At 41.8% G+C, this 13,288-nt stretch overlaps 1 protein-coding gene across 2 annotated transcripts in view; it reads left to right on the forward strand.

Annotated features, from left to right (window-relative positions):
- Positions 1-13,288, forward strand: part of sdk2b (sidekick cell adhesion molecule 2b) — a 161,582-nt gene that overhangs the window by 622 nt on the left and 147,672 nt on the right. For both annotated transcript variants that reach the window (XM_053639090.1, XM_053639088.1), the window contains exon 1: positions 1-72. This exon is cut by the window's left edge and continues 622 nt beyond it. In XM_053639090.1, the coding sequence (XP_053495065.1) occupies positions 12-72 (61 nt within the window). In that variant the 5' untranslated portion in view covers positions 1-11. The remainder of the gene's footprint in view (positions 73-13,288) is intronic.

The raw sequence follows: 13,288 nt of genomic DNA on the forward strand, positions 1-13,288 counted from the left end.
AAAAGCACAAGATGATGATGAGACTAACGTGTGTGTTACTGGTTCTGCTTTTCCACTACGGAGCTGCTCAAGGTAAGACATGCTGGAGTGTGCGTGTGTGTGTGTGTGTGTGCGCGCGTGCGCGGCCGCTGAATCAATCAAACTTTTCAACACATTTCAGGAGGATAGTGCATGTAATAAACATTAGAAACCATTACAGAAAAGGGTTTTACTGTTTATAATGGGAATTGTATTGGTTTTTAACGGAAACTATAATGGTCTTTGTGGGTCTCTACTGGTAATGTATTGGGTTCTATTGGTGCCATGTTTACGTCTAGTGGAAACCAATACAAACTCCAAACAGAATATGGCCCAAAAGAAACTACATTTAGTAATGGTTTTAATAGTATTTGTAGTGGAAACCATTAGAATTTCTGTAATGGTTTCTATTATTTTGGGGTTTTTTATTCAGGAGCGTTGCTACTGCTATTGGATTACAATTTATTAATTTTCTATAACAGCAGCTGTTTATGTTTTATTGTTTTGTGCTATGGGTTTTATTAACGGGTTTAGTCAGAAGAAAACCTCTCTCTATACTGTATTTATTGTTTGTTTGTTTGTTTGTTTGTTTGTTTTTAAACCTGCATTCCTGCAGCACCTCCTGGTGGCCCGGGCCCCAAAGTAACCGCTCATAGCTACTTATAGCTACAAATGTCCCTGCATATTAAATCATGAGAAATGCCATCATCTGTAGCAGCGACTGGATTTTTAATACCTGTGGACATGAAATGTATTGTTTAATCTAAACACGACTCATTGGTGATATTGTGCAGTGCAGTTTTTACCTGTATATGTAGTGCTGAGGTGCGTAAACACCGAAACTCTCCTGCAGACCCAACACCTTCATTAAGCTCCATCTCATTAAACAGATCAAACACAGCAGGTGGATTGTGATGGAGATCACCAGCAGCAGCTGTTTACAGTTGCTGGTGATTTGGTCTTAGATTATGTTAGCATGCTGAAGTGACACTAATCTGATGTTCTGCCGTAACGTGGCACAGATCTGATTCGCATCATTTCAGATCAGACCTGAGCCACTTTAGTATGTGAATATATACAGTATATTCATGGCAGAAATTGGTGATTTACTTAATATTTAAAGAAAAGATTCAATCAAAACTGGAAGGAAGCTGCCGAAATCCAGGTGTGAAGTGAAACAGTTGTGTTTCAGAGGAAAAGCATGTTCATATTTCATTTTCACTTACAGTTACAAAGGTGAAGCGTCAGGATAGACAGAGCCAATCTGAGCAAAACATCAGACCTGCGCCGTGAAGACTGTAATGTGAACGGAGCCATAGAGATTGATGTATTTTTTGCTATGAAAAGCATGTTGTGGATTTCTCTTTGACGGGAAAATGAAGAGTCTCCATATTAGAAGTAAGAGTTTAATTAAAGAGTTTTAATTTCTTATAAATTGGCCAGTTAGGAAAGTGCAAAAATCCACATGCTGTTCTTCTCTAAGCCACTAATTAACCGATTGATTGTTTAATTGTTAAGAAGTTGTAATTAATCAGGACAGAAGCCATCTGGAGGGATGTTAGTCATGAGCTTAGCATGCTAATAACATTATGAACACACACAGAAAATGCAGCTGTACATCTGTACATCTCAGCTGGGTGTCATATATCACAGTCTGTACAGTATACACTTCATAACTCTCACACACCAGTACTGCTGTCATGAAGACGGTAAGAAAAATCATTACACCAGTCCTGGATTGTGATTGGTCAGAAGGTGTTGATTCATTTTCTATAACAGCAGCTCTGACAGATCACAGGTAAACCAGAGAGAGAATAGAGAGAGAGAATAAAGAGAGAATAGAGAGAGAATAGAGAGAAGGAATAGAGAGAGAATAGAGAGAAGGAATAGAGAGAGAATAGAAAGAGAATAGAGAGAGATTAGAGAGAATAGAGAGAGAGAATAGAGAGAATAGAGAGAGATTAGAGAGAATAGGGAGAGAATAGCGAGAGGATAGAGAGAATAGAGAGAGAATAGGGAGAGATTAGAGAGAATAGAGAGAGAGAATAGAGAGAGAGAATAGAGAGGGAATAGAGAGAGAATAGAGAGAATAGAGAGAGGGAATAGAGAGAGAATAGAGAGAGAATAGAGAGAGAGATTAGAGAGAATAGGGAGAGAATAGCGAGAGGATAGAGAGAATAGAGAGAGAATAGGGAGAGATTAGAGAGAATAGAGAGAGAAAATAGAGAGAGAGAATAGAGAGAATAGAGAGAGAGAATAGAGAGAGAATAGAGAGGGAATAGAGAGAGAATAGAGAGAGATTAGAGAGAATAGGGAGAGAATAGCGAGAATAGAGAGAGAGAATAGAGAGAGAGAATAGAGAGAGAGAATAGAGAGGGAATAGAGAGAGAATAGAGAGAGAATAGAGAGAGGGAATAGAGAGAGAATAGAGAGAGAGAATAGAGAGAATAGAGAGAGAATAGCGAGAGGATAGAGAGAATAGAGAGAGAATAGGGAGAGATTAGAGAGAATAGAGAGAGAGAATAGAGAGAGAGAATAGAGGGAATAGAGAGAGAATAGAGAGAGGGAATAGAGAGAGAATAGAGAGAAGAGAGAGGGAATAGAGAGAGAATAGAGAGAATAGTGAGAGGCTGGTGTGGGAACGAGTGTTTATAGCTACTATAAGGTACTGTTAGAACAGGTAGTAACTGGTTTCCAGATGTTCCACAACATTAAATTTAAGTATAAATATTTACCGCATTTAGCAGACAGCGTTATCCAGAGCCGCTTACAGCTGAGAGTTAAGGCCCAGCAGTGACAGCTTTAAACTCATGACCTTCCAATCAGGAAAACTGTCTTATTCCCTGAGCTACAGCGGCCCTAAATGTATAAAAACAGATAAAAGATAAAAGTACGGTGTGTCATTGTTTAATAAATAAAACATTCGGGTCATGTTACAGGAAAATAATCCGCTTCAGGTGAAAACAGCAGCTCCGCTTCATCACACCCTTCATTTATTTCAGTTCCAGCTGTTTACACTCGTCAGCATTCCTTAATTGTGCTGCAATAATTACACAATAATTACACAATAGCTACACATCATTTCTTTAATCATTTGGGAATTAAATATTCAGTACATGATTGTAAACTTTTTTATTACAAAATTGTTCCAGATGTTTTTACAATTCACTCACACCTTTACAGGTTTGTTTCGCTTCTTTTACTTCTGTAGACTTGCTGATCTTTAAGTGTGTGTGTGTGTGTGTGTGTGTGCGTGTGCTTGGGCGTGTGTGTGTGTGTGTGTGTTTGTGTGTGAGTGTGTGTGTGTGTGTGTGTGTGTGTGTAATGTTAATTCATGTTGTGTTCGGCTTCGTCCCTTCATCTGCTCCTTAAACATTCCGATTGGCTGGTTTCGTCTCACACGCTAAGCAAAAAGAGCTCTTGTTTTAAATAGTATGAGTGATTACAGCTGCCAAGGCACACACACACACACACACAGTGAGGCAGTTAGCTTCGCAGGTTTTAAACACTCGCTGTGTGTCCATTTTGAGTCACTGTGTTGAGTCACAGCTGAGAGTAACACACTGCGCTGTAAAAATCACACACATACACACCTTCTCTCTCCATCTTTCTCTCCCTCCCCCTCTCTCCCTCTCCCTCTCTCCCTCCCCCTCTCTCTTTCCCTCTCTCTCCCTCGCTCCCTCTCTCCCCCTCCCTTCTCTCTCCCTCCCCCTCTCTCCCTCTTTCTCTCTCTCTCCCTCTCTCTGCCTCCCTCTCTCCCTCTCTCCCTCCCTCTCTCTCTCAATCCCTCTCTCTCTCTCTCTCTCTCTCCCTCCCTCTTTCTCACTCTCTCACTCCCTCCCTTTCTCTCTCCCTCTCTCTCTCCCGCTCTCTCTCTCTCTTCCTCTCTCTCCCTCTCTCCCTCCCACTCTCTCTCTCCCGCTCTCTCTCTCTCTTCCTCTCTCTCCCTCTCTCTCTCGCTCCCTCCCTCCCTCTCCCTCCCGCTTTCCCTCTCTCCCTCCCTCTTTCTCACTCTCTCTCTCCCTCCTTCTCTCTCTCCCCCTCTCCCCCTCTCCCTCCCTCTCTCTCTCCCCCTCTCCCCCTCTCCCTCTCTCCCTCTCCTTCTCTCCCTCCCTCTTTCTCTCTCTCTCCCTCGCTCTCTCTCCCTCCCTCTTTCTCACTCTCTCTCCCTCCTTCTCTCTCTCTCCCCCCTCCCTCTCTCCCTCCTGCTCTCTCTCTCCCTCTCTCTCTCTCTTCCTCTCTCTCTCCCTCTCTCCCTCCCTCTCTCTCTATCTCTCTCTTCCTCTCTCCCTCTCTCTCTATCTCTCTCTTCCTCTCCCCCTCTCTCTCTCTCTTTCTCTCTCTCACTCCCGCCCACTCTCTCTCTCCCAATCTCTCTCTCTCCCTCTCTCTAGTGTCTCTGTGAGAAATCTTCATCTGTTCATCTTTCTTTCTCTGTGCTCGTTTCAGCCACAGTGATCCTCTCTCAGCCATTTTCACCATTTGTCTTTTTTCAATCATCCCTTCTGTCCATCTCTCTTTCACAGCTATGACCTGTCACTTCATCACTGTTTATTTTTCATTCTGCACTCTCTCTCTCTCTCTCTCTCTCTCTCTCTCTCTCGCTCTCTCTCTCTCTGCATCTGTATTTAAACTGTTGTCTATATTTTAATGTTCTGTGTTTTAAATAGTTTAGTTTTGGATATAACTAATTTTTACCGACATGTCAGTTCGGATGAGATATATATATATGTATATATATATTAGCTGGAGTTATTCCTACTGCTCATTTTATAGAAGGTAAAATAGGTTTCAAGACGTGTGCACATGCAGATCTGAAATGTTTACTGACCTTACAGATTCGGTGTAAAATCCCAGAGATACTCTGTGATAGGGATGTCACGATACCAAAAATCTAGTAGTCGGTACTGATACCACCAAAAGTACACGATACTCAATACCAAAGTCGATACCACGGTGAGGTTTAAAAATAAAATAAAAAAAAAAATTATTAAAAACTCTCATGGAGGACATCCTCCTCTGGCTGATACTGGCAGAGAGAGCGACAGAGAGATTTTAGTTATCAAACACTGTCTGACAATGAGTGGAGGCTACAGTGGAGGTGCAGCACTACTAAACATGTGCGCGCACACACACACACACACAGACGCGTGCACGCACACATACACAACTTATATTCTGAATGCAAGCATTAGTTTAAATTCACTGATATGGTGTCAGGATAAAAAGATTTATTAGAAGCATGAACATTTGAATAATTATGAGTGACATTAGGCTACATGTATCTGACAGGACACGGGCTGAATGGTGATGCATGGTGGCCCATTAGGAGGTAGTTTATAACACTGCAATGCATTAGCGTCGTTAACAAATAACTGGCTATCGCTAACATTACATGGAGCGTAACGTTAGCTGGTTTCACGCCACAATGCAGCTGCCTCAAACAAATAGAATATAGGACCGTCTTTCAGGTGCTTCGCCAAATTCCAGGTGTTTCCTCACTTTGTTTGAAATGAACGATAGCATCAGTTGCACACCAGCTTCACAGCATTAATTACATGTTTGTTGTCATCCGCCTCGAATGCGAAGTATTTCCATATTCCTTACCACCTTTCCTCTCAACGAGTCGCGGTGCAGCTAAACTTCTGTAGTTTTCCCCGTGTGCTTGTAGTTGTTCTTCTTCTTCATCACTTGTGGACCGACTAAAACACTTGCACGTATTTGCTGCCCCCATCAGGTCCAGAAGAATTGCAACCACGGTACTTCCATTAGAATGGTACCACTGCTACTCCAGAAAAACAAGTAACGTCACGTTCTAAGAATGTTGGTACCGACTTGGTACCGAAGTATCAGTTCTCCTGAAATTCCTACTCTGTGAATAGCTTTACTAAATGATTATAATGAATGATCAGTGTGTTAACACAGCAAGACTTCATAATGAGTGAGTGATCGTCAGTTACTGAGTCAGGAAGTGCTAGTAATCTGGGGACTGTGACCTCAGAACACAGAACCCCCCAAACCAACCTGCACTTCCAGAACCCCCCTAAACCTACCTGCAGTTACAGAACCCCCAACACCCCTGCAGTTACAGAACCCCCCCTAAACCTACCTGCAGTTACAGAATCCCCCAAACCCCCCTGCAGTTACAGAACCCCCCAAACTAACCTGCACTTACAGAACCACCCAAACCAACCTGCAGTTACAGAACCCCCACAAACCCACCTGCAGTTACAGAACCCCCCAACACCCCTGCAGTTACAGAACCCCCCCAAACCCCCCTGCAGTTACAGAACCCCCCAAACACCCCTGCACTTACAGAACCCACCCAAACCCCCCTGCAGTTACAGAACCCCCCAAACCAACCTGCAATTACAGAACCCCCACAAACCAAACCCACCTGCAGTTCCAGAACCACCCAAACCAACCTGCAATTACAGAACCCCCACAAACCAAACCCACCTGCAGTTCCAGAACCCCCCAAACCCCCCTGCAGTTCCAGAACCACCCAAACCAGCCTGCAATTACAGAACCCCCACAAACCCACCTGCAGTTCCAGAACCCCCACAAATCCACCTGCAGTTCCAGAACCCCCAAACCTCCCTGTAGTTACAGATCCCCCCAAACCAACCTGCACTTCCTGAACCCCCAAACCCCCCCTCCAGTTACAGAACCCCCCCAAACCCACCTGGAATGTAGGTCTCCATCACTGGAGATCAGCTGGTCTCTTTATAAGCTCCTTTCCTTTCTCATTTAACTGACATTTATTCTTCTTGTCTTCATTTAGTTGTTTTTTATTCTCTTTATTTTTGTTTGTGAGGTTGCCACACTGAACTAGCTCTGTCTGTTTTGCTAAAAAGAACAATTTATGTGTTTTGTGTGCCCTTACTGTGGTGTGTGTGTGCGTGTGTGTTGGCTGGAAGGCTCCAGAGTAAGTGATATAGAGAAACGTTAGTAATGAACCAAGACAAGTGCGTCTCCTTAGCATATCTGGCTAATCACACACGCCATTAAGATGGTTGGGGGCGAAGATAACAGCTTTGTTTGTGTGTGTGTGGGGGGGGGGGGGGTATAATAGGTTTATGAAATGTTCTTATGTCTTTGATGGCAGGTGGGAGCATTTACCTTTGAAGTGGCAAATCAGGACTGTGTGTATGTGTGTGTGTGTGTGTATGTGTGTAGTTGAATTCAGCATGGTAGAGAATTCCTTGTAGGGAATGGCATTCAGTCTGTGATAGTTCACACACACACACACACACACACACACACACACACACACACACACACACTTAAAAATTGCTTCAACGTTCACATCATTTCTTTTTTTCTTGCTCTGATCATGGTCCTAAAGTTCTACTAGATATCTATTGGTGTGTGTGTGTGTGTGTGTGTGTGTGAGAGAGAGAGAGAGAGAGAGAGAGAGAGAGAGAGAGAGCAAGAGAGAGAGAGACTTTCTTGATTTATTCTGGCTTTGAAGTTTATAAGTGTGTAGAAGTGATTGAGTGGGAAAGTTACTGTCACACACCGAGAACACAGAATCAGCCAAAAACAGAGAAATAAAATCTCCTTCTCCTTCCCTCATCCTTTTCTATTCTTTCTCCTTCTCCTTCCCCTCATCCTTTTCTCTTCTTTCTCCTTCTCCTTCCCCTCATCCTTTTCTCTTCTTTCTCCTTCTCCTTCCCCTCATCCTTTTCTCTTCTTCTTTCTCCTTCTCCTTTCTCATTTTCCTGTTCCCTTTCTTTTCTCTTGTCCTTTCTCCTCCTGCTTTTCCCCTTCTCCTTTCCCCTGCTGTTTTCTCTGTTTCCCCTTTACTTTCCTTTTCCCTCATCCATTCCTTCAGCTTTTTACTTTCCTTCTACTTAAAAAAAAAGTTTAGGGGGTCAAGCACTGAAGTTCCATAGGCACCCTTCAGTGATTATATGTTTTCATTGTGGTCTTCCTCATCTTCTTCTTCTTCTTCTTCATCTTCTTCGTCTTCTTCATCTTCTTCACCTTCTTCTTCTTTATCATCTTCATCTTCTTCTTCGTCTTCTTCATCTTCTTCACCTTCTTCTTCTTTATCATCTTCATCTTCTTCTTCGTCTTCTTCTTTTTCTTCTTTTTCTTCGTCTTCTTCTACTGCCTGTGTGAGTCTCTGGCCGCCAGTAGAAAGCTTGTTTTTCTGACATTTGGCACGGTGATAGAGGACAGTCTCAGCTACCTTCTCAGCAATTCTGGTGTACGCGACTCAAGCTCTCTAGCGCCACCAATAGGGAAAATTTGGACATATATTACAATACTAACTATAACATTGAAATGCAATTCCACTTTCCTTTGATTCTTTAGGTTATAAGTTGAAAGGACTCTGTGTGCCGTATTGGATTTTCCTGCATTTCTTCTTCTCCTACAAACTTCGCTCCATCATCACCAAATTTGAATAACAGCATCGTGAGACGATCCCAAAAAAGCTGTTTCTTTGATTTTTGATATATGGGCTGGTTTGTTGATAACATGCAGACAGGAAGTGAATGCAAACAGGAAGTGACAGCATATCTCCAAGAAGCTTTGTCTATGTTCACTTCTACATGGCGCTATAATTAACAAATTTGTAAAAGTGCTTAGAAATTTTGAACCACTCAACATTAAATCTAAATTTTTATTCCTGTCGATTCCCTTGAAGGTGCCAATGTTCTGAACAGTTTTTTTTTTTTTCATTTCTCAAACAGGAAGTTACTCATTTAAAAATAATATATAAACAGTTTTTTTTTGCTTCTTCTTCTACAAATTTTGTCCAATCATTACCAAATGTTGGCAGTATTGCGAGCCCAGACTGATAAATGAGTTTATGTACAGGATGGTTCGTCCATAATGCACAAATGATTTTGATGGTGAAGCTGCCAAACAGGAAGTGAGGGATATCTCAGCAAATTTGTGATGTATTTTGACCTGAACTGAAGGACCTTATCCTAAAGGTCTCCAAGATGTTTTGTCTAAATTCACCTCACTATTCAGCTTTTGAACATCAAATCAAGATTCTTGTTTCTTTTGACTCTGTTGAAGGTTCTGTGTTGTTGTTCTCAGGAATTTGTGACTTTCAAACAGAAAGTTGGTCATTTTAAATGATAGCAAAAACTTTTTACCAATAATTTTGTCTAATAACCATAAAATGTGGAGTCACTTATCCGGCAATTAGTTTTTCTTTCTCTTGAATCCTGGGGAGGTCTCAAGAGTTCAACATGTAATGAGTGTAATGAAAATGATGAAATTACCTTCTTCTCTTACAAATTTTGTCTAATCATGAACTTTGTATCACAGCATCATAAGATCAGTCCAGAAAACATTATTTGATAACTGTTTTATATGTTTTATCCATAACATAAGTTGCCAAACAGGCTTTTGTATATGGACATTAATCTTGTCACACATATTTAGCTACATTACCTGAAGTTAAGAAACAAAATTTGACATCAGTTGTCAGGGTTGGGAGGGTTACCAAATCACAGGAAGTGAGGCGGTATCTCAGAAACAGCTTGACCTTTTGATAGAAAGTGCTTGGCCCCCTCAATTGCGGCTTGCAGCTATATACTTGTGTTCTCTTTTAATTATAATTATTTTTATTTTCCTTGTCCTTCTTTTTCATTTCCTTCTATTCCTTTTCCTCTTGACCCCTTTCCTTTGTTCTGTTCTCCTCGCTTTTCTTTTAATTGTTTAATTCTTCTTCACTTTCTTCTCTGTCTCTTTTCCCTTCATTCTCTCTCTCGGAGGATCTGAGAACTTCTATAACATTGTTTGGTTATTTAATTTATTTCATCATATTCTGTTTCTTTATTTAATCCTTCAATCACTTTATGCACACACACACACACACACACAGAGAGAGAGAGTTGGAGAAGCTTCAGAAAGGCTTTGTAAAGACAAAGAGACAGAGTCAGGACAGAGAGACAGATAGACTTCTGTCTCTGGCACCAAAAAAACCACAAACAAACAAACAAACACACACACACACACATACACACACACACACACACACACACACTGTGACTGAAACAACCCTAAACTGTAAACACATTCATTGAGCTGCTAAATTCTGTATAAATGAGAGGTTTTTGATGGTCGTCATTATGATAGATGTTTATTTTTGGTGTTGTTTCTTCATAGTGCTCTCAGTAGGAGACCAAAAAACCCTAAAGTGGTGATTACTGTGCTCTTTTTCGTGCAGCATGTTTATTGTCCTCGCTTGCCTTATTTATCATGTTTACATCCAGGCTGAACGAGCGGGAGAGTAGAAGTGTGTTTGTTAAAAACCAGCTTTAAAGCATTTTGTTGTCTTGGTTGTTGTGTATCAGTGTTTCTTCATCTATCTTGGTGTGTCAGTGTTCGCGTGTTAATTACACCGCAGTGATGTCAGCAGGCCATGATTGATCGACTTCCCGCTCGTTAAGTGATTAATTAGCATACTGATGAGCTCACAGCCCTTCAGACGTTTAGGAGACAAATGACCTTGTTCTGCTTTCTGAATGGGACACGTTTTAACTCAGACATGCTCAATCAGGAAGCCTCCTCACCACTGGAGCTTAGAGATAAGCACTGCACCACAAAGTATCATTTTCATGAGTCTCTGATATATAACCACACCTCTTCTCCATTTTCATTGGTTCTCTGATCCATAACCACACATCTTGTCCATTTTCATTGGTTCTCTGATCTATAACCACACCTCCATTTTCATTGGTTCTCTGCTCCATAACCACACCTCTTCTCCGTTTTCATTGGTTCTCTGATCCATAACCACACCTCTTCTCCACTTTCATTGGTTCTCTGATACATAACCACACCTCCATTTTTATTGGTTCTCTGCTCCATAACCACACCTCTTCTCCGTTTTCATTGGTTCTCTGATCCATAACCACAGCTCTTCTCCATTTTTATTGGTTCTCTGATCCATAACCATACCTCTTCTCCATTTCCATCGGATCCCTGATCTCTGACCACACCTCTTCTCCATTTATGTTGGTTCTTTGATCAATAAACATGTCTCTACTATTTTTCATGTTGGTGGGCAGAGCCAGTTGTAGTCAGGGGTGGAGAAGAGCAGCCTTAAAGTCAGACAGTTTCTTCATGTAGTGAGCTAGAAGCATGGGTCATAGCAGATATTGCTAGCTATATAGCTGAATTATTAGCTAACTAGCTGAAATATAAGGGTTGCTCCATCTGCACTGAACTGTAGGGTAAATGTAGAGACTTTGCCTCGAGTGCATATCTGAGGCTGATATGCAGCGAGCCACATAAATCCAGCTAAATATATAGTGTAGACAATGAAATGACTGGTCATTTCCACTGCTTGAGAGGGCAGGTGCCACCTCCATGTTCACCCTTCTCAAGCAGGGGCATTCACACTGGCTTGGATGACAGGTTTATACCAAAGAACCTTCTCTTAGGTGAGCTGGCATCAGGAAAGAGGCCAACAGGCAGACCCAGCCTACACTACAAGGATGTCTCCAAGTGTGACCTCAGTGCTCTCACCATCGACTCCAGCACACGGCTGTCACTCAGACCGAAGTGCCTAGAAGCAAGAAGTACAGAAAGGCCTCTCCAACCTGAGGCAGTGGAAAAGAGAGCAGAATGAAAATCAATCTCCCAAGTTTCTAAAGCTGCCTCAATGTTGTTCTGTATCTGTCTGCCAGTGACACAAACACATGCTCCTTCAGGATCGAGAGCTGCCTCCTAGCATCCTAGCTACAGCCATCACCAGAGCATAAACATACATGGATCAGGTGAGCAGAGGGGTTGAGTCACTCTGGCATAATTTAACTGAGAAGGAGTTAGTCACTAACCAGCTCAGCAACTGGCTTACGATACGAATTCCACAGCGAGATTATCATCCATCATTCACAAGCTCCTCCCTGTTCCTGAAGGTGTGACGTGTTGACTTCTCATGTGTTTGAGTTGGTAACAAAGACAGATGCAGAGACAAAGAAAAAAGATGTGAAGAGAGAGAGAGAGAGAGAGAGAGAGAGACATAAAGACAGACAGAGAGAGTGAAACAGATGAGAGATATACACCAGATGGCTGAAGGACAGTTGGTGTGTGTGTGTGTGTGTATGTGTGTGTTATTATGTGTATTTCAGGCTGCTGTTAGTCTGAAAATGCGTCCTGCTCTTGTCGGTAATGACACAGTACAGTGACTCGAACACACGCGCGCGCACACACACACACACACACACACACACACACACACACAGTCTGAGTTAAGTGCTGCGTAGGTTTGGTCATTGTTAATTATGAGCTGTGGTTATCTGACACACAGTGATGTTTCAACATTTCAGAGTCATCCCTAACTCTGGTCCATCAGACATCTTTGTTCTGACCATCCCTGTCCTATACACACACACACACACACAGACACACATATACACATGCACACACACCAGGTCTTAGGAGTAACAGAATACATGTGATGGCATTACGTAATCAGGACACAAAACACTGGTGACTGTAATATGTCAAAAAACAAAGTCATCAGATTACAGGTAGATTTAGTAAAAATGAGAATATTATCAAGATTAATTTTTTTTTCATTTAAAACCAAAGAAATGAATATTTTTACAGAACACAATACAGACAGCTGCTTGATTATAGTTCTGGTTCTCTCCCGCCAGTCGTGACTAACGTGAACACCTCCTGGTGCAGGCGCTAATAAATCTTGCTCAAAGTTAATTTGGTAGAAACACAAGTTGTTCTCTGAAATGTTTTTGTTAGGGTTCTACCGTATGTCCTCTTTTCCCCGGGACATGTCCTCTGTTTCAGACCTTAGAAAACGTTTAAATTTGAGAAAATGTCCGGGATTCTGCTTTAGTTTCATTATGATGTGCTTATGGTCTAATACTGCATCGTGTGCGCATATGTGCATTGCTTTAACCCTCTCTGTAAGCCCCGCCTCCTCACACACCGATTGGTCGATTATAAAAGACTCGCAGCAACTATTGTCCAAATTCCTGCCTCTCGACCATTACCCTCCTCTCAGTGGGCGCATGAAGGTGAAGTGATGTTGTGTTCGGTGTTAAAAAGTTACTCCACAGTAGCACCGAATGAAGCTGTCCTGAGTCGAAACAACACCCATAACCATATAAGGTCATTAAAATTTAATCTTATCACATTGCTTTGTATTAAATAGCCATTCATATGTGTAAATGATGGCAGAAGGTTCACCTCTGATATTTTATTTTATTCCATTAACTTTTAAAAGAATGAAGGAATTTATATTTATATATGTGATGATAATAGTGTGTCTTTT

This window comes from Ictalurus furcatus, chromosome 13 (assembly GCF_023375685.1).
Source record: "Ictalurus furcatus strain D&B chromosome 13, Billie_1.0, whole genome shotgun sequence".
In the NCBI taxonomy this organism is placed as follows: domain Eukaryota; kingdom Metazoa; phylum Chordata; class Actinopteri; order Siluriformes; family Ictaluridae; genus Ictalurus; species Ictalurus furcatus.